A 22,229-nucleotide genomic window follows, 5' to 3' on the forward strand; every position below is an offset into this window, starting at 1 on the left:
AACCACATGACATTTCAAACATATATACCGGTGGCAAGGTTCGAACATCCGACCCTACATTATACATTGTTCATACAATTGAGCTAAGTTTACGAGGACTCAAATATATATACTTTGCTTTAACAAGATTTTGTAAAATTATATATATATATATATATATATATATATATAGAGTCAGGATCCGTTGACACCAAATCTCATCCATTAAATTGGTTTAATCTAAAGGCTATTAATTATTCACTTAAAAGTGCACCATGACATCAAATTTACTTTCACACCTTAGTACCTCTTTTTTTTCTTTTCATCATCCTTTCTCTCACTGTATACCATTACTTTATAGATTGGAAATTTATACGATCAAAAATCTCATTGTTCTCATCCTTTTTCCAATCGATTATATATCAATTTTATAGATTGAAAATCATTAATTTCAAGATTGGAGATCAATTTTATGAGCAATAACCTCTTGTTCTTCAATATATGGAAAATCTCTATGACTCATGAGCATGGATATGAAGAATTAATTTAATGGTTTCGATGAAATTGAAAAACCATGGAAGAGGATGACAATAAAACATAAGCTTTTATAGATTTGCACAACATGGCTTCATTGCAATCTCATTCATCCCTCCTACTGATTTGATTGAAAAGTCGATGAAGATGGAGGTTATTGTGTGATTCAAATCACAATGAACAGGGTTTTTTTTTTTTTTTTGTTGAGAAAAAATGAACAAGGATGTTATTGTGTAATTGAATCGATAAAGATGACACATGCTTCCACTGTTTCTGAAAACACACTCGGCGGCGAAACGTTGCGTACAGGAAAACCTCACGCCAGCTCACTACACCATTAATATGTGCCTTTGGATTAAATATATAGATGGTTGAGATTTGGTGTCAACGAATCCGTTGACACCTGGTGTCAACAGATCCTGACTCTCTCTCTCTCTCTCTCTATATATATATATATATATATAATATAGAGCTGTTAATTTACACTCACCTAAAACCAATAAGGTGTAAATTAGCAATCTACATCCACTTTTTTTTTTTACTAAAAAACCCATTTATCGTCATTCAACTTCGTTTTAAATGAAAGGGTAGTTTTGTAACTAATTAAATGACCCATCTTGTTTCCTAGTATCTCGGATTAATGAACACAATGTTTTTTCTTTCAAACAATTAATAAGCACGGATAAAAAAATTAATATGCGGGTCAAAATTAAGGGAAAAAACCAAAAAAAAATTGACATGTTGTTCATAAAAAAATAACATTTTTTATTCGAGTTTGAATTAAAAAGTCACAAGTTAAAATCATTAATTCATTCAAAATATAAGGAATTAGTGTAAATACAAGCTAGTGCAATTACATGTTTTCTAGTATAAGGTGGAACAAACTTTTAAAGAAACAATATTTGAAATGATAAAGATGGATGTAAATTAGTGAGGTGAGAGTAAATATTTTGATAAAACTTATAAAAACTAATGTAAATAATCAAGTGATAATTTACACCTTAATGATTTTAAGTGGTGTAACTTACTAATTTACACCTTAACATTTTTAGGTGGATGTAAATTTGTTAGAACAAACCCACTGGTTATGCTGTTTTTTATGTCAAAAATATTTTGATATAGCATTTGTTATGCATCTTACATAGATTATTTTTGACTCAAAAGCTATCTTTAATATAAAGTTTGAAATAAAAGATTTTTTTTAACTTAAAAAATTAATTTAAGTTTAACAATTAGTAATGGCAAACAACGCTAATGTATTCAATTGCAATTTAGCTTTCTATTAGCACATCTATTTACAACTTTAAAGTTAAAATAATGATTAGTGTTGTAAACAATTTAGCTAATAGTTTTGATAAATAAAAAAATTACACTAACTCTCTAAAAAAAAAATTACACTAACAATTTTGTTTTTGACACCAAAGCATTGGGATGATACGAGATCTTTTTAAGATAGATCTTGGATTGAATTCAATTATGAGAATTGGAGGCGGAGTAAGCTACACCATTCGATCACTTTTATAAGTAAAACTTTACATTTTTAAATTCATTCAATTAACGATGTATATAATCGTTATTATAAACCATATATATCATTTAATGAATGAATATAAAATATAAAATTTTGCTTATAATATTAATCGAAGGGTGTGTCTTTTATAAGGTCTAAGTTTGACTTGTTAAGAATTTTAAGGCTTCAGTTTGACATGCACCTTTTATTTTTTTTTTTAGGTATGAGTCCGGTCTAATCCATTCCCTTTTCTATTGAGAATACAACTCTGATCTATTTTAACTTTAAAGAGAATTTTTTTCATTTATTGTACTTCTAGCTTGAGAGATTAACTACACGTTTGCATATAAATGATACAAGTCTACACTAAAAATTATTGGTAGATTTTATTTTTTATTTATATAAATATGAAGAATGCTAACTAGTGTCTTAAGAGTATTTGTTAAACAACTAAATCAAATAAGTTTTTTAATAAAAAATAATATAATTATTACTTTGTCAAACATAATATCTTATATTTTTAAAATAAAATTTATACTTTTGCATTCCTTAGCCAGTATCATAGTAAGAACTTATAAATATTGGGTAGATTTAATGTGAATCATCAAATGCAAGGATGAAGACATTTAAATGAAATCTATCAATAAGAACCACCTTATCAGAAGAATAAAATAAAAAAATTATTGAGCTTTTTTATGAGTGGGACGGCAGGACAAATCACCAGGGCTAGTAAAACAATCAATCTATCTTGGTTTCACCAAAAAATAAAATAAAGGGAGTACTGACTAATTAATGTCTCAAACATTAATTAATGATCTTAAATGATACTCCTTCGATTTGATATTAACTGAGTCAAAAGCTCATTTCACACGTATTAAGAAAAATGTATAAATGAAGAAGAGATAAAAATAGTTTTAAGGGCACTTGTTAAGTACTGATGCATCCTTCACTATCATAAATGTAAAATAAAATATATGGAATTGAAAATGATGAAAGTAGTATTAATTAGAGTTATAAAAGAAAAAAAGTAATTAATATTGTATTGAAAAGTTATATGACTTAATTATTTTGGGACATTTTTTTTATTTTATAAATGACCCAGTTATTATAGAACGGATTGAATAAATTTTTATGAAAATTTGTATAATCAATAGATTAAAAATTGAAAAACTTAACATTTTAAAAAAAAATATTTAATCTAAAATGTTTAAAGATTGTCTTCAGACATTGTTTATCACGAACAAACAAAAATCTACCTTACAAACAAAAAAGTGAAATGCTATTGCAAGCAATTGAATTGTATAGGACTATTTTTTTTTTACCAAAGAAAGCGTAAGACTTGGAATAGCCGCACCGCAAAGATTCTATTACACTTTTGTGCTGTTTATCTACTCCAACTCAACAACAACCATTTTAACTCATTCAACTTCCATAATTACCGGTTTGTAGTAGTAATTTAGTATAATCATCATCATCATCCATAATCATTTCACTGCTGTTGTAAATGCGACTCTTTATTTTCACTTCACTTTGACACTCTCAACAGTTTCAACAACTCATACCTTTCGATTTCTCCGGCCGGAAAAATGGGTTTCGTGTTTGGAGTGGTGGTCGGAATAATAGTCGGACTCGCCATCATTATCGCCTTTGTCCGCTCCGAAAATTCCCGCTCCGCCCGTCGATCCCAGCTCGCTACCACCATCGCCGCTTTTGCTCGAATGACCGTCGAAGATTCTAGAAAGCTTTTACCTTCTCAGTTCTACCCTTCCTGGGTCGTCTTCTCCAATAGACAAAAATTAACTTGGCTTAACTCTCATCTTACCAAGATCTGGCCCTATGTTAATGAAGTAACTACCTACCTTTTATCCTTTTCTTTATCTTTTTTTTTTTTTGGCCTCGGCTCTGGTAATCTGAAGTTCGGCTTCATTCTTTCGATTTTTTCATAGGCTGCTTCTGAGCTTATTAAGACATCGGCGGAACCGATCCTTGAAGAATACAGACCAATGATTTTATCTGCTCTCAAATTTTCCAAGTTTACTCTTGGTACTGTTGCACCACAATTTACAGGTTTGTTCATTTCATTCCACATTTTATAGAGATTGATACTTTAAATAAATGTGGATGGATTCTGCTGTCTCTATATCAAATGCTTTCTTCAAATGTTAATCTCATATTAATTCATTGTTTCTAGCTTTTATAGTATCTCTTAACATAGTCAACCGGAGTTTGAACAAATCGTTATCGTTCTGCAATACTCTATTTAGTACAAACTGTTGTCAAATAGTGGCTATAGCGTTGTAAAATAGTGGAATTTAAGCAAACCACCAATGTCAGCGATCCACTAATAATGACAACATTGACTCTGTTTGGTAAAGCTAGCTTATAACAGATGACTTATAAGCCAGGTTGTAGCTGATAGCGGATAAGCTAACTGATTGATTTTGTAGTGTTTGGTAAAATTAGCGGTTGAAGTTGCTTCTAAATACGAAATGACCTAAAATATTGTGCATTTAATTAATATTTATTTCTTTCAATTAAGATTGCAGGGGTTAAATGGAGATAAATAGTGATAAGCTATAAGCTACTTGAATTAGCTTATCGAAAACCGCTATAAGTTTGTCTAAAAATGACACTTACCAAACATGTTTTTTTTTAATCATACGAGCTTATAAGCTATATAAGCTATAAACTATAAACTCAATTTTATCTCTTACCAAACAAACACATTGTGTAATCGAATTGAAGTTTGATAGGATGATAATTATATAGTTATTTGTTGATTCCTAACTTTTGGCTTTAATTAAGCGAACTTGTGCAAAACATTAGCTCAAGTGGTTAGTATTGTGTAAGGGAGGTTTTTTGTCATATTTGATAAGGTTAATGTATTTTGAGATGTAGCTTGTGCCACCAGGTTGTCTGTTACTCATCTTACTATTTTAAGATTGCTGTCTGAAGCTTCTAATTTGTTGATGTTCTTCTGTAGGGGTGTCTATAATTGAAGATGGAGGAGATGGTGTTACAATGGAGTTAGAAGTGCAGTGGGATGGTAACCCAAGTATTATACTTGATATTAAAACTCTGGTTGGTCTTGCACTGCCTGTGCAGGTAGTTTTCACTCCATTTTTTACTGCCACTGCACATCTTGTTACTACTTTTTCCTAGTGGCTGTTTAGATGACTTCAAACGTTCTACTTTTTTCCCTCCAAAAATGTCTTCTATTTTCACTCAAACAAACTATTGTAAGCCCCAAATTCCTACAAAGCATCTAATTGAAGTTATAATCCATCAAATTGAATGAAACCGTAGAGTTATTAGGTTTTATATATTATATTAAGGACACTCCATTGATTTGTGGATAGAGATACATTTAACTGATTGAAGGAGAGGTCCCCTTCCTTTGTCATGATTGTTAACATGCATAAAGCATTATAATTATGTTTTTGACTCTAATGTCATTTGATTCACCACATGTATTGTATATTGTTGGTTTTGTGTTCTTACACTCTCACTTTCCAATTTTTAGGTTAAAAATGTAGGATTTACGGGCGTCTTCAGGTTGATTTTTAAGCCACTAGTTAACGAATTTCCCGGCTTTGGAGCTGTTTGCTATTCACTAAGGCAGAAGGTATGGTATATATTCTAAAAACCATTCATTTCCCGTTTGTTTTAGTGCACCAACATTAAGATTTCAATGAATTTGATCTATCTTTTTTTGTGTACAATGGAGCCAAACACCCTTTTTGTTTGATATATTTAATAATTTTAGAAAGTTTTAACTTACAGAAAAAGCTGGACTTTACACTAAAAGTCATTGGTGGTGACATATCAACAATCCCTGGATTATACGATGCAATTGAGGTATGAAAAACTACTAGTTAATGGTGTCCTTTTGCAGCTTTTCATGATTCTTTTGCTTACATCAACATCTATCCAAAGACTAATATGTCATCTTTATCATCAGAGTACATGGTGCTGTTTGATATCCCTCCAAATACATTGACGCAGAAACTTGTAACTTTAACTGAAAATTTGTTCATAGAATTGAAACCGGTTCTCGACTGAATTTTTAGAATTGAGGTCCATCTTTTCTCACCAAGTACCTTTACTACTAATGTAGAGAACAGAAGATGGACTTTGATCTTTTGTCAAAAAACAATCAAAAGTTACTTGTGTATTAGCTTTTTCTTAAACCAACTAAGGAAATATTTAGAATTATAAATTTAATTTTGAAATATAAACAATTGCATTTTATCATGACATCCCGCTCCCCTCGCGGTTTCTTTTCCTGTCATTCCACTTTCTCCCTATCTTAATTTTAGTTTACAGAGCAAACCACTATTTTCCAAAAGTTCCTCGTTTATTAGCTTTTTCTCAAATAAACTAAGGAAAGATTTAGAATTATACATGTGATTTTTGAAATATAAACAATTATATTTTTTTTTATTTCATCTCCTTCCTTGTCATTGAACTTAATCATCTTGCTATGCATTGAACCTTAGCTACGTAGCAAGTGGCGTATTAATATGTTTTAATTTCAAAAATTGTATATTGCCACATTTGTTATATTTCATGAACAGAGTAGTTAGCTGTGCTTATCATTATTCTTTCCATTATCTTCTTTTGTGATTCCTTTCTTCCCTTTTTCTTCTATTTGAAGAATTTGTTAGGTGTTTGATTTCCTGATGTTTGTTTGTAATTTCGTCTGTAAAAAACAGGGGGCAATCCGGGATGCTGTTGAAGATTCTATTACTTGGCCTGTGAGAAAAATTGTACCCATCTTGCCTGGAGATTACAGGTAATAAATTAAATTTTCAAAGGATCGCTCGTGCACACTTCAATGTTACCAATGTTGGTCCTTTATTCTGTTGTCATTGTTGGTCCTAAGGTTCTTGTTTTTCTGGAATATGTAAAAGCGAAAAATGATTATTTCTCAAAATAAGTAATCCAAATATGAACGTAGTATGGTAATAACGTAAGTGGCAACCCCATTGAATTACAAATTAGATTCTTGAACTAGTTCCTTGAAAACATGAAAACATGTTATAGTTATACTAAAATAGTGAACCATAATACCAAAAACATGTAAAAATGCTTGACCATGGGTGACCTATTGAAATATGTATCTCAATATTGTTTATGTATGGTCTGCATGCCTAAGCCTGTTGACCAGTCAATTGTTGTAGTGAAGAGCTTGTGGCAGTCAATTGGTTGACTTATGTTGAAATTAGATGGTAAATTAAGAGTGATAAGGACTAAATACTATATGAAGGATGTCATGCAAAATAATAATATAAAGCTCACCAATCCTTATTGATATTAATGCTAGACTCTCATTCTGATTAAGAATTGGATACCATGAATTATAATGATTTTATGAGATGTTATCTAGATATTCCAACAAGTTGTTTATCACTGGATTACTTTCACTATGATTTTGACTGGTTAAATCACAGATTTTCCGTTTTGAACCTTTCTTTATTTTCTTGTTCAGTGATTTGGAGTTGAAGCCTGTGGGGATATTAGAAGTCAAGCTTGTGCAAGCAAAGGAACTAACAAACAAGGATATCATTGGAAAATCAGATCCATATGCTGTACTGTACATACGACCTTTACGTAACAGAACGAAAAAAAGCAAGACAATTGTAAGTTAGTTTCTTTTTCCTTGTTGTCTCTGTCTCTCACTCTCTCTTTCTCAAGCATTTTTTGGCTCTTAATCCTAGAGGAAATAACTCTAATTCGTTTTCTGCCTCCAGAACAATGATTTGAATCCAATATGGAATGAACACTTCGAATTTATAGTTGAAGATGCGTCCACTCAGCACTTATTTGTTAAAGTGTATGATGATGAGGGGTTACAGTCATCGGAATTAATTGGATGTACTGACATAAAGCTTAGTGAACTCGAACCTGGCAAAATAAAAGACGTGTGGTTGAAACTGGTCAAGGATTTGGAGATCCAAAGAGATAACAAGAACAGGGGGCAGGTAAGAAACCCTGTCTTACATATATGGCTTGCTAGATTAAAACTATAGATGGTCTGGAAGGTTCCTGGTTTAGGTAATTTCTGTGAGTTTAGTGTGTACCTTTCTCATCCCCACTATAATGGGTTAGAGAATGCAATCAATTTACAAGAATGACTAATGCTGAATAAATCTGAACTCCATACTCTTAAATTAATCTACATACATACATGCATGCATGCATGTATGTATGCACTATACACACACACATACATGGAAATACTCGAATATCAACTGATTGTCATGAAATCTGACAGCCTTTTCTTTAACTTTTATGATGTACACATTAGTCTATACTTCTAAGTTGTTAGACTGCTGTGGTGTTCAGCTCCAAGTTTGACATAGGTGCAGCATCGTTCTTGAATTTAGGGGCTTTATATTTCTTACTTCTAAATTACTAGTCAATATGGATTTACATTCATTTCTTAGTTTGTAAACAATTGTCAAAAATACTTTCCGTTGTGCGTCTGACATAATAAATATATTTGTTTCTCTGTTAAATGTGTTTTGGTTAACTTATTTTGTGCTCGAAATAACATTAGTTGAAATCTTACCAAGAGCTTTTGAAATGAAAAACAATTTCACCTAATAGTTAAGCAAAGTCAGACACGCTATAATTATTACTCTTTCTGTTTAGGTACATTTAGAGCTTCTGTACTGTCCTTATGGCACAGAGAATAGCTTTACCAACCCGTTTGCACGGAACTACTCAATGACATCCTTGGAAAAGGTTCTTAAAGGTTCATCAAATGGAATAGATTCCAATGGAAATGAAAGTGAAGCTGCACAGAGGAAAAAGGAGGTTATTATTAGAGGAGTCCTTTCTGTTACTGTGATATCAGCCGAAGACTTGCCTGCCGTGGATTTCATGGGGAAATCTGATCCTTTTGTTGTTCTTACATTGAAGAAAGCAGAAACAAAGAACAAAACCAGGGTAAGATTTTGATGGACCAAGAACCCCATATAGCATTGACTTTATAACCTTTTTGAATTAGAGATCAGCTTACAACTGTTACTGATGATGAACTTTATTATCTGTGTTAGATCTTTTAGGATATCTAAAATAAATATCACTTTCCAATTTTTGTAGCATTATTTATCAACATATTAACTTGACAGTGAAACTTTGTTAATTTCCCAGGTTGTGAACAACAGCTTGAATCCTGTTTGGAATCAAACATTTGACTTTGTTGTAGAGGATGGATTACATGATATGCTGCTTGTTGAAGTTTATGACCACGACACCTTTGGAAAGGTAATAAATTTTGCACCGTGTTGAATTAGTTACAAATATTGCATTTCATTATTACTTCCTCCGTTTCAAAATAACTTCTCATTTTAGCATATAAAAATGTTTATAAAATAATTGAAGTTTTGCTTTTTCAATGCGACATTTTTTTTTTCTTTTTTTCATATCATTATATTCGACCATACATTTATGACAATGATTAACATCCAATAGTTAATAAGGACACTTTTGTAAAATTGCAAGATTCTTTAACTTATTTCTAGTGTTTCCAAATCGTGTGAAAAAACCTAGGATGATTGATGACAGTTATTCGGAACGATGGGAGTACATTGTATAGGCCCTATCCCTTGATAAAAAAAAAAAAAAACATGGAGATCTGTTTGGTTCTTGAAAAATGAAAAGTATCAATTTAGTACGTTCCATTTTTAGAAACAAATAGGTATCTGTTTTCTCAAGGACTGGGTCTTTACTCATTTTCTCATAAAATGTTTTGATGACTTTAAGTCAATTGACAAGCTTAACTCTGAATACAAATTCAGGGGGAGTTTGGAAAGGCATTATTTTGACTTATCTTACTACATGTACGCTTACATATTGATATATCCATAACCGGTTTTCAACTTATTTTCTTAAATTCTAAGATGGTCTATTGTTATATGTTGTTTTCAGTATCTCCAGATTCCACCCTAGATTTCTATTGGATGGTAGAAACAGAGTATCGATAGGCTTTTTACCATAAGCACATATGCACTTCTTGTATAGGCGCTTAATTAAATTGTATATTTCAAATGCCCCTAATTTAGTTCCGATTTCTTATTATGTGCATCTGGAATGATTAGAAATCAATGAACGAGCCATTTTTATGGCCCTATATGAGTGACTTAGATGGATTGGTGTAATTGTTTGTCATGTATATTAAACAATATTAAAGAAATATTATATTTAAACATATACTGCACCTAAGTGCAAATAAGTACATACAACTTTAGTCATGGGGGGATTCTTAAAAGTTTATAATTTTGTTCACTTGTTAAGTTCTCTTCGTAATTGTTGCAGGATTACATGGGCAGAGTGATATTGACCCTTACCAGGGCGATACTGGAAGGGGAATATAAAGAACGTTTTGAGCTAGATGGTGCAAAATCTGGCTTTTTGAATTTGCATCTCAAGTGGATGCCACAATCAATTTACCGTGATTCTTAAATTTTCCATTCTACCTTCGTGACTCTTCTTTATAGAGGATGCAGTTGTGGATATATAGACCATGTTGTCACCTATTTTTGCACTTTGTATCTTGATACACTTACAGCAAGCAATGTAAATTTTTGTATCATTAAACCTGGTAAAGACATACAATCTCTATATCAGATTATCCTTTCCATTATGTACCCTATGCAATTTTTAACATACTCAACCATAAGAGTTACTATTATAAAAAGTAATTATGCGTAAAACTATTGAACTTGACTAATTTTACTATCGGTTTTACTTTTGATCAATTTAAGAAATGAAACAGAGAGTCTGTGTTTCAAAGTAAAAAAATATAATAGAAAACATTTACAGTGTGATATCTTCAAGATGACTTTGTTAATGTGATAAATATTTTTTTTTTATGTAAAAAATTAAGTGGGTTTTATTTACTCCAAGTCTAACTTAACGTTTTGTTGTCACTCAAGAGAAGGTCATCAACAAAAATCATTCGAAATGCACACTTGCTATAGTTCATGTTCAAAAATATCTCTTCCTCATGTGCTTGTTAATAATCCAGAAAGTGCAGTACAATATGGGTTTATTTTTTCGTCAAAAGTGGATACACATCACCTACTTGATATAAAATCCAAAATAAAGCTGCAAATTATTCTCAAGCCCTGTTGAACAGTTGAATCCAAAAGCATTAACCAGGACGAGTTAAAAAAAAAAAAAAGTTAGTTTTATGATCTTCAACATCTTTATTTTCTATTTCTCCTCCAGTCCAATATTTCCTAAAAATGTAATTAGTATTTCGCTTGTTGCATGTGCATGATGCCACATTTTTTAGGTTTTTATGTACAGAAGCATTTAATTGTTGCATTGCATTACAGAAGATTGTAATGCCAAGTTTATTTTCCATCCGTCCTCATTCCCTAACTTCCTTCAAATAGAAAAGCTGTATTCAGTCATTAGAAAAAATGAACATGTAACTTGGCCATCATTATCCTTAATAATAAAGAATATCTTGGTCTGAAACATTTATCTCCTACTACGAACATATATGTTCAATATTTATTAGCACCGAAGGATACATAGATACAAACCAAGTGTACATAAAATCATTTCTCACAACCCACGTTTCACTCACTCAGAGACGCTATTGAGCAGCATGTATCAATCAGGAAGCACATTTTTATTCATTGCACATCGTCAAGTATGAGATTGCTTTGAATTCTTATTAAATGCTGACAACTTCATCAATAACTGTCAATAGAAAATGCTTCAGTTTTCTTCTCCTCCTATTGTTTCCCCTGCATAACCAGAATTCAACCATATTGAAATTATCCTTTGAATAAACATAATCGCTAATTTACGATACACACAACAACTAACAAGAAATTGCATTATTAATTTAGTCCTCTAAAGTGAGTTATTCGCGTTGGACTAAACAGTAAATAACCTCAACTGCTGGTTAACAAATAAAAAAAATGATTGATATTACATGCACATAAATAATAAATCATGGATATGTTAGAATATTAACCATTGATTTTTTTAGGAATCCACATCTACAAATTCTGGACCTAATTGATGGGTGAGATGTCATATGTGCGTTGATTCATATATCACTTAATAAATCATCGGCAGCCAAAAAAGGCTTCCTGCGAAGTGCAACCAATTATTTGTCAGAGGTTAGTGTTAACAAAGTTCCATGCCTTCGCCAGTTTTAATTCTCACCACATAGTGACTACTTGAAAAGGGTTAACAACCTAAGGCTACAGACTGTAATCTACTTCAGATTGAAAGATGAAACACATGTATGACTAAGTAGATGTAGTTACTCATGTTAGTACATATTTGCACAAGTTATATAGTACATACTAAAGCTGTACATACTATGCAGTACATAACTCGTTGACTATTCTGATCCTTGCCAACCAACATATATTGCACGGCAGTTACTACAACATATTAGCAGTTATTTTCTTTGTGCTACACAAGCTCCATGTTTTGGATTTTTGAGGTTTAAGTCTTTTAATAATCTCCAAGAGAAGTTTTTTTATGTTGTCGGCAGAGAAGCAATCCATATGTACAGAGAAAAATGTCATAAAAACCCACTGTCGACTGATACCGGAGTGTAGGCTTGACGATTTTAAACTCGATGACAATTTTCAATGATGTAATTCATCACAACAGCCAAGCAAATAATGACAGATTTTTCACTGCTACTATCTATGGTAGCTAAGCCAAGAAAATAGAAGTGAAGTGAACCTACCAATACTGGTTATGCAATACGAATGAGTCGGTTGCCACTTTCTTGCCATCATCATTGCGGTTCCAGTGGTAGACAGCATGTGTTCTATTTTTTATCTCCAACGTGGAGTGCCCATAGCTGGCTTCACGAAATGCAGAGTATTCTGGCTGAGGATCCCTAAACCTTCACGACCAATAACAGAATTAAAACATGTGCAAAATATTTAATAATTCTAGAAGCAAGACTTTCTTGATTTTCACCATCTTTAACAGAATTAAGTTACCTAGAAGCAAGACCTTCTTGATTTCCTCCATCTCCGACTGTGATGTACACAGGTGCTGATTTGTCAGCTACGGGATACCGGTTACCAGTTGTTATGTTGTAATCTACATTGGAGAATCGATACTGAAAGCAGGACAGAAACATTGCACACATAAGAATCCACTGTGGCATCACATGACTAAAGAATCATATTACATAATCTAGTAGCACCAAATAGCATGCAACTCCATGTAATGTGCAGGAACCCAAAACATGAGCAGGGAATGAAAACCATACCGATCTTTCATAGGCATGAACATGGCCAGCAAAGATCACATCAACCTTGTACTTGATGAACCAGCTTTCGTAAACCACTCGCATGCTTTCACCTTCCATAAAGTGAGCTTCATTACTGTTGTAGAGCGGCACGTGCATGAGAACAATGAGCCAAGGTGTCTTTTCCCTATCAACCCGCAGCAGCTCATCGCTGAGCCATTTATATTGTGGTGTGTACTTTACTGTTATGAAAGATCAATATATTGTAAAAGTTTTAAAAAGAAAGCAAACAGCACTTTCAAAAGAAGACTAGATATACTTCAATAAAAGGTGGCACTTGACAAGCATATGTTATTGACTGTGACTTTTTCAATCAAAACAGAAATAGTTCTCAAACAATATCTATAACCTTTAGACCTACAAACATAAGAATGTAGGTCTCCATCTTTCTTAAAGACAAACTAGCTACAATCTAGCACTTGCTCCCCAAGGTAGAGAAGTAAATATCTTCACTTTAGCACTTTTGCCTGTATATGGGGAACTCTTCATTTATGTTTCTTTATTTGTGACCAATATTCAATAGCATGTCAAAGGCGAGCAACAAGTATTATTCTCACCAACTAAAACTTAAAAGTTAGAGCATACAAGCTTTTTTAAGCCAATGATATGCTAAGAACCTAGTTTATGTAAAAGAATATAATTGTCAATCAACATGTAAGAAATATTAATATTTAGATAAAGAGCAGATTAGTTACCATATGGAGAATAGCTGGATAACACAATTATATGAGCAGATGCACGCCTGATTGCATACCAAAGGGGGCTGGTACTCTTGGACGCCAAATAAGGAGTAGTATATCGTTGAAGATAGGACTTGAAAGGAACAACTTCTCCCTGATCAAGCAGATTTATATCAGAATATTAAAGCTAAGTGTGTAACCTATAATAGAAAGGGTGTGAAGTTTTCAACATGGGCAACATGAGATAATTGAAGTTTTATACTAAAAGAAACTTCACAAAGGTCAAGTTAATACAACAAATCCGATGAACATTTACTTCAGCATAACATATGAAGCGGGGCTCAAATGTAAGCTGCCTGCTAACAAAATTCCAATGGAATGAAAACGGTTTTCTACAAAACTACAGGAATAGAAAGGATGCATAAACTGAGACATAAAAGTGTGCTGTCATGTGCAATGGTCATGCATAATACAGAGAAAAGGAAAAAACTAGTCCAGACATAGTAGTTAAGAAGAAAAATATGTACATGTTTATCATAGTTCCAATGCCAAAAATGTGAAAACTGAAACTGTGGTAGCGATTTATTATTTTACTGGTCCAGAAAATAAATAAATACACAAAAAAATTTAGTGCTCTACCATGTAGGGAAAGTACTCTATTTCATGATTTCCTGTATTCCATATCCATGGCTGATATGCTGTACTCCTTTCAACAAATCGAGCCCATGTATCCCACCGCAAACCAACATCAGTGTACTGATACCTATCAGCATAAGAAAGATCTCCAACAAATAGAACAGTTTGAGCTTCACTCTCTATATAGTGCTCAAGAGTGGAAAGAGAATTAAATGTTTGTCCCAGATCACCTGTAATGTAGATACTAGATACAATTATTCATTTTGGAGAACCACATCATTAAAATCATGAGAAATCAAAGCAAAAAGAAATCCTCATAGTCAATACTTTATGTAGTAGAAATAGAAAGAGTCTGCAATTAACGATGAAAAAGATTATGCAGGGAAACAGACAACTTACCAATGATCCCAAATTTGTAGGTGGCATCTGGTCCAACTTTAGGAGGTGTTTCAAACCAAAATTCTCGAGAAGAATCACCACTTCCAATTCTGTAGTAGTATTTAGTACTATGCTGAAATGTAGAAATAATTGAATCAAGTGAATAAATACATTCAACAAAAAGAAAAATGTGAACGATATACATGGGTGATTATTCGAAAAACAAAAACATGTTATTCTCTTAGTTAGACTCCACTTTTCAAATTATTTTACTTTTTTGACATTGCAAATATAATACCAGTGATGATAATTCTACTCTCCTTATCTGAAACAATTACCTCAAGTCCTTCAACAAGACAATGATGAATGTAACCAGACTTGTATTCGCCGAAAGTGTAATTTGAAACTGTGCCTTGTGCACTAGATTGAAATTTATTCTCTGACGTGCCAAATTGTACATGACTGGACCCTGGTTCATCTGGGGTCACCCATGAGATGATCACTGCTTTTCCATCATAATCACCTTGTGTGATATGCACCTACAATGGAAATAATCAACGCAGCAGATGATAAGTTCATAACACTGATGTGATGAAATCTCGGTCAAGTAAGCTGTCTCTAGTTAAAATATAATTATTTCTATAACAAAAGATAAAATAAAGTTAAAATGTTTTTGTATAAGCTGTTTTCATAAGCTATCTTGAAGAGCTTATGAAAATAAGCTGAAAACCGCTTATAAACATATAAGCTGTTTTCATAATTACTCTCAAACAGTCTCGCAAGTGCTTATGTTGATCAATAAACTCAAATAGTCAATCCAAACAGACTTCTAATCTAAAATGAAGAAGACTTGCTTATTTCATGGTTTAAAAACAGAGTTATTTGATGAGGTGGCGAATATTCTAGCCATGTGTGGTTCTTTTAAAAAAGGAACTGAATAATAAATAGCGATAATAAATTTAGATTTAGAATATAAAATTAGAGTGATGAAGCATAGGATCCTGATGAATCAAAGATTCATTATTAATATATTCGAGAACAGTTATTTCTATGTAATAACTTACTTGTTGAGGTGCATTATGTCCCTTAGGAACTGCAAATGCTGGATGATTAGGTGGAATATCAACAGATGGAAACTCGGATCTAACAAAAGAACTAGTGATCCCTGCATACACATCTCTGCTCAAGAACACAAAGGAAGCGAGAAGAACAAGATGAAGCAACAACCTCTGCATCTTTGTATTTCCTTCAATCAAATACCTGCATACACATGTTGAAGTAATGAATTCATATAACAAAAGATAGATCCATTTGATTTTGAAGAGAGAGAGAGAGTGAGTTACTGTGAATTGAAGCATTTGCAGAAGGGAATGGTCGAACGAAGCTTTGATTATAATATAAGAGAAGAAGAACGAAGTTGTTGGTATTATGGTTATTGGATCGGACACGTGTATCTATTCTATTCGTCTAAACTCTCCGGCTTACTTCTGTCTGTTATCGATTCGGTTGCATTGATTAATGGTCCGGAATGTAAAAGTATGTTTTCTTTTCCAATTTCATTTAATAATGCTTATCCACTTTTCATATCATTATTTTTTTCTATTTTCATACTACAAATTTTTAACAAAAACCAACTCATATTATAAGATAATATTTTTTACATTAAATATCAGTGTAAAGTTATATTATTCTAAAAAAATATATCATTTATATAAATAATGTAGAGAACAACTATCAAGTAAGAGTATTTTTTTTATATAAATAAATATTTAAGTCTTTATAAACAATTTTATCAAGTTTAATTTTTACGATGACGTCTAAGGTGAAAAATTTGTTAAGTTCTTCATTGGTGAACCTAAATTTAAATGTAATTAATGGTTCAATTTTTTATTTTTTTTAGAGATAATGGTCCAATTTATTAAAATGAATGTGAGAATATTTAAACATTTTACACACGTAATTCTATCCATCTTTCACATTCGGATTTTTATTTTCTTTTTCCTTGAAAATTTTCTTGTCTCTTACCTTCCTCATTTTCATTAAACAATATCTTAAATGCTACAGTGGAGACAGGTTTAGGCAAAAGTCATTTAATGAAAAAGTGACCTCATTGATCTGAAAGTAGTCTTACAACACCAACTTATCTTTGAAAATATAAGTAAATTTAAGAGTCATTGAAACTCAGGTAAAATATAACTATAGTTCATGTACTAGAAACTTGAAAATCCTCAACTATTCAAGCTCAATATTCAACTTCGCTAGACGATCTTGACACTATGGTTTACTTCTTAGTTCTCCGAGAAATGAGTGATGAACCTAAGAAGAAATATATGTTTAAAACTGGCGTTATATCTAGACACCCTTCCCAATCAACACCTAAGAACCCCAAGAGTGGTATAAATGATGAGTTAGGAAAAAATAAACCGCGTGTTGAACATTGTTTGAGATACATGATAATAAGTACACGACATGTTGTCTTGAGGTGCACTTATGTGGGATGAGATCAAAACTGACTCAATTGTTGCACAATGAATGTGATGTCAGATTTGTAGTTTTGAGATATAACAAATGACCTATTAACCTTTTATAAGATATCAATGAAAGGGGAATTGTCATCTTGATGCATTTTAATAGAAGGACCAAATGGTGTACCAACAGGTTTGCAACCTATATGTCAACAAATCAACACAATATCTGCGTTGGCACAATAAAATTCCCTTTTGTGTTCTTGCTACCTCCAATCCCAAAAAGTAGTTCAATGAACCAATGTCTTTAGTTTTGAAAAATTCATCCATAATGGCTTTGATATGTGCAAATTCATTCAAATAATTTACCATCTTGAATTACATCATCAACATACATTAACAATGTTGTGGATGTATTTGTGCCTTTCTTGGTGAACTAGGAATGATTTGAATGGCCTTGCCCTTGGGTATATCCTTGAACTATAAGAGATGAAGTCAATTTCTCATACCATTTTGCTAGCTTATTCAAGGCCATAAAATGGTTTCAATAACTTGATTAGATTTATAGCATGACACTCCCTCAAGAATCACCAGAAACACATTATTTTCATCAAATTGATGTAAGCAGTGGCGTATTCAGGACCTTAGATCAAGAGGTGCAGACTCTTAAACTTCATTAATAATTTCTTTAGGGAAACTTTTTTTTTTTTAAGGATTCTTTAGAGTTTACACACACACATATATAATGGCAAGAGAAATATCATCAATATTATGTCGTTAATGTTTTACAAATGAAACACGTTAAGTTTGTCTCCTTATCCCTGACTACAATACACATTCTACATGATTTTTATCCTAACGTTGAGGAGAAATTGAAGTAGTAATAATATAATATTAAGAATGGGGAAAAAAGTAATTAAAACACTAAGAAACAGCTAGAGCGTTGACTGAAGAAACTGGAAAAATTTGCATGGTGTGTGATGTGCAACGCCTGCCATCTGTTATGCGTCAGAAGGTGAGAGAAAAATCATTGGGCTTGGACTAGTGCAGTGCAGAGTTGGGTAAAACGTGGGTGAGGAGGTGCAAAATAAATATTTGAGGGTGTGCAGATACAAATAAAACAAAGATATTTGGTTGAAAATTTAAAATTTCAAGGGATGCAGGTGCACAGCCTCACTAAGAGGTGGCTCCGCCCATGGATGTAAGTACGAGTTATTGATAGCAAGTAAATCTAGAACCATTAACGAGAATTTTGGAATCATCACTTGAAAATGATTGTGTAACTCTCTCGCCTTGCAAAACCACAAAGTAAACATGATTAAGCGAAGGCAAAGGTTCCATCAATACAACTTGATTTTGTACGAGGGTATTGATCATAAGTGCTACTGAAGAATTAAATCACTTGACCATTTAAATGAAATTTTTTTGCATTGCACATAGATAAACATCAACACTCCTCGAATTAAAGGTGTCCCGTCAACGTGTTTGTGTCGGTGCTTCATCGACACTGATGATGGAAAATGCAATATGATATAATAGACAAAACTTTCCACCACATCCCATAAAATCTTCAAACTTAATGATATAATTGGTAACAAATAAAGATCCTTGTTATAATTTGTTAATATTGATTGAAGCTTGGCAACCCAAATACGATCAGATTTTGAGAAACATTCTTTTAATTCTTTTCAAACATTAAGAACGTCCTCAATGAAAACAATAGATTGAACCAATTGAGGACTCATTGAATTACAACATATCCACGAGTAAATTAGATTATTGCATCGGTTCCAAGCTAAATGATTTGGATCGCGATGAGCAGAAATAAGAATACTTAGCTTCCATCAACAAATTGGAGTTGAAGTATGAGAATAAATGCCCAAATAAAAAACAAAAATAAAAGGTTTGAATAATTGAAGTATGAGAATAAACATAACGTAAATTGAACATATCCAAATATAAATAGACAAGAAAAAAAAAAAAAAGCTTAGTTCAGAAAAAACAAAAAATGACAAATACATATCCAATTCGAAATTGTCACAGCAAACTAAAACCTGAGAAATACTTCTATATCACAAATCTAAATAATAATTATTGTTAGACACACAGGCATACCAATAAATTTCATTTAATTATATAAAGGAAGATGTTAACGAATGTCTCTGAAACACTTGTTAAGAGTTTTAAATAATACTTTTTATAAAAATATATATATTTAATGCATTGGAAATTGACCTTTCTTAATTTAGAATGCTTAAAAGTGCCCCGGAACACTCGTTAACAAGACCTTTATATAAAAAAATATACGTTATTTTTTTCCTTCTTAATTTCTTCTATTACCTTTTTCAAGCTGTATGAGTGTGCACAAATAAATTATGCCTGCGACCATACAAGTGTTAACAATCTGGTTGACAATATATTGACGGTAAAAAGAATTAGCGATAAGAGGCCTTATAAAGAGTAACAAACTCAAAGTGATTATGGAAGCACGAAAAACAAAATTGCGAATAAATTAACAGATTAAAGAATGGAAGTATCGTAAAAAAAAAGGTTAAATATGTTTTTGGTTTTTATAAATATATTAATTTTTTGTTTTAATCTCTCTTAAATTTTCTTTCAACTTTTAGTCCCTCAAAAATTTTCCATCTTCTCTTTTGATCCCTATTTTAAAGTAAACTCATATGTAGAATACATATTTTTGAATAAAATTTTGCAGAAAAATTCATAATATTATAAGAATCTCTCCTAAAAATAATTAGAATTTTTTAACAAAACATGAATTTAATATGAATTTTTATATGTTTGATGGTTAAAAATTCATAATTAATTTATGTTTTGTTAACAAATTCTAATTTTTTGGGGGAGTACTTTTTACATTATTCTACACATTTCTGCACAATTTAATTTTATTAAAAAATACAAAAATTAACTTAAAAATAGGGATAAAAAATAGTGATTGAAAATTTTATAGGGACTAAAAGTTGAAAGAAAATTTTAGAGAGATTAAAACGAAAAGTTGGGATATTTATGGGGACCAAAAACATATTTAACCCTAAAAAAAAAAGGGAAATTCGGCATTTATATGACTAGGTACTCCCTCCTTCCTATACTGAATGTCCATTTTGATCATTTCACACAAATTTTTAAAAAAAAATGTATAAAAGAAAGAGTGATAATTTTGGTTTTTTTTCTAGATTACCCTATCTTGTTTAGAGGATATTTACCCTCTCATGATATCAACCAATCAAAATGTAATATATATTGGCAACATTAAATGTCATAAATGAGTCAATTTTTTTCTAAAAAAAGAATCAATTATAATCATAAGGTAACTTTTAATACTTTTAATTTTTATTTAATTATAGACATGATTATATTAGAGGTTACACATAATTCGAGGAGATTTTTTAATTGAAACATGTTTAAGTTCTAATTTGCTGTTTTTTAATGTCTTGGAAATTATAAGTGATAGTAGATTTTTTTTTTTTTATTTTTTTTTTTATGAATTTGTGTAAAATGTTTGATTAAGTATAATGTGGTTGTTGACTGTTTAAAAAAAAAAAAAAATACTATAGGATGATAGCGTACATTTTTTCTTGAGGGGATCGATGATGCCAATGTACTTATTTCTTTTTTATTGATAAATCTATACTTTATAGAAGAAGAAAAAAACGAGCTTGGACTGTTTTTTTCTTCTTTCTTTTCAATGTTATTGTTAACCTCCATTTCAAATATTAGTAGTGTTTTTTGTTGATCGAGGTTTGAACATCGGACCTTGTATATATTATGCATTGTCTATTGAGTTAAAATCACGAGGATAAACATTTTTTTTGGTGGTGTTCGGGGTTCGAACCCCAGACCTTGCATATATTATGCATTGTCCTCACCAACTAACTGAACTAAGCTCACGAGGATAAATATTAATAGTGTTTTGACGGGCACGGATACTGTTAATGCGTATAAAATTACAAACAAGTATTTTTATGAAATTTTAATTAAAATTATTTTGATTTTGATTAAAATTATAGGTATAAATAATAGATATTTATACTTTCGTATTGTAACAAACTATAATTATTTTTTTCAATAATACCAACAATATAACAAGAGTTTAATTAGAATAGACTGACAGCGTAAAACAATTTACACCGTCAACCAATTAAAATCACTCAATTAAACATATCAACTTAATGTTAAAAATAGAAAAAAATCAAATAAAACCTTTCTTAATAACTTTCTTCTAACCATGTTTTTTAGTTTAAGGTTGTTATTTTCTTCAAACCCATTTTCCTTTCATCTTGACGATTATCCTCATTTTTCTTCATCTCTTCTTCCTTTAACTCCCTCTAAATTCTGTAACTTACTTCATCCGTTCTAAAATATAAGTAAAAAAAATTCATATTCTTTGTCTCAAAATATAAGCAAAAAAGATCAATTTTTATGCTATTACTCCCTCCGTCCCTAATTATAAGACCCTTTTGAGAATTTTTTTTGTCCCTTTTTATAAGACCCCTTTGTTATTTCCAACTACATTAATTATTTATTTACATACATGCCCCTATTTATTATACATCTTTTTCTTCAATCAACAATAAATAACATGTTGAAAACATAAACTAATCTTCTTTCTTAAAGGATAAAATTGTAAAAACAATAGTGATTACAAATAACTTTAATACAAATATCCACTATCTTAATTCCCGTGATTTTGGCAAAAGGGTCTTATATATAGGGAC

At 31.4% G+C, this 22,229-nt stretch overlaps 2 protein-coding genes across 2 annotated transcripts; one reads left to right on the forward strand and one right to left on the reverse strand.

The window, feature by feature from the left end:
• Nucleotides 1-3,364: 3,364 nt before the first annotated feature.
• LOC11441678 (synaptotagmin-5) lies at nucleotides 3,365-10,706 on the forward strand. The gene is made up of 11 exons (XM_003609386.4): nucleotides 3,365-3,870; nucleotides 3,970-4,090; nucleotides 5,007-5,128; nucleotides 5,547-5,648; nucleotides 5,807-5,881; nucleotides 6,739-6,818; nucleotides 7,515-7,665; nucleotides 7,777-8,007; nucleotides 8,681-8,977; nucleotides 9,185-9,298; nucleotides 10,349-10,706. The coding sequence occupies exons 1-11, from the start codon at nucleotides 3,610-3,612 to the stop codon at nucleotides 10,493-10,495; spliced, it is 1,701 nt and encodes a 566-aa protein (XP_003609434.1). The 5' UTR covers nucleotides 3,365-3,609; the 3' UTR covers nucleotides 10,496-10,706.
• A 745-nt stretch (nucleotides 10,707-11,451) lies between these two features.
• Nucleotides 11,452-16,532, reverse strand: LOC11441239 (bifunctional purple acid phosphatase 26). Its single transcript, XM_003609387.4, has 10 exons — nucleotides 16,372-16,532; nucleotides 16,093-16,288; nucleotides 15,367-15,567; nucleotides 15,050-15,161; nucleotides 14,654-14,880; nucleotides 14,030-14,168; nucleotides 13,296-13,516; nucleotides 13,021-13,142; nucleotides 12,759-12,920; nucleotides 11,452-11,793 (listed from the first exon to the last, which is right to left on the reverse strand). Exons 2-10 carry the CDS (start codon nucleotides 16,261-16,263, stop codon nucleotides 11,721-11,723), a joined length of 1,428 nt encoding a protein of 475 aa, XP_003609435.1. The 5' UTR covers nucleotides 16,264-16,288; nucleotides 16,372-16,532; the 3' UTR covers nucleotides 11,452-11,720.
• Between the last annotated feature and the right edge of the window lie 5,697 nt (nucleotides 16,533-22,229).

Source organism: Medicago truncatula, chromosome 4 (assembly GCF_003473485.1).
Source record: "Medicago truncatula cultivar Jemalong A17 chromosome 4, MtrunA17r5.0-ANR, whole genome shotgun sequence".
Classification (NCBI taxonomy): domain Eukaryota; kingdom Viridiplantae; phylum Streptophyta; class Magnoliopsida; order Fabales; family Fabaceae; genus Medicago; species Medicago truncatula.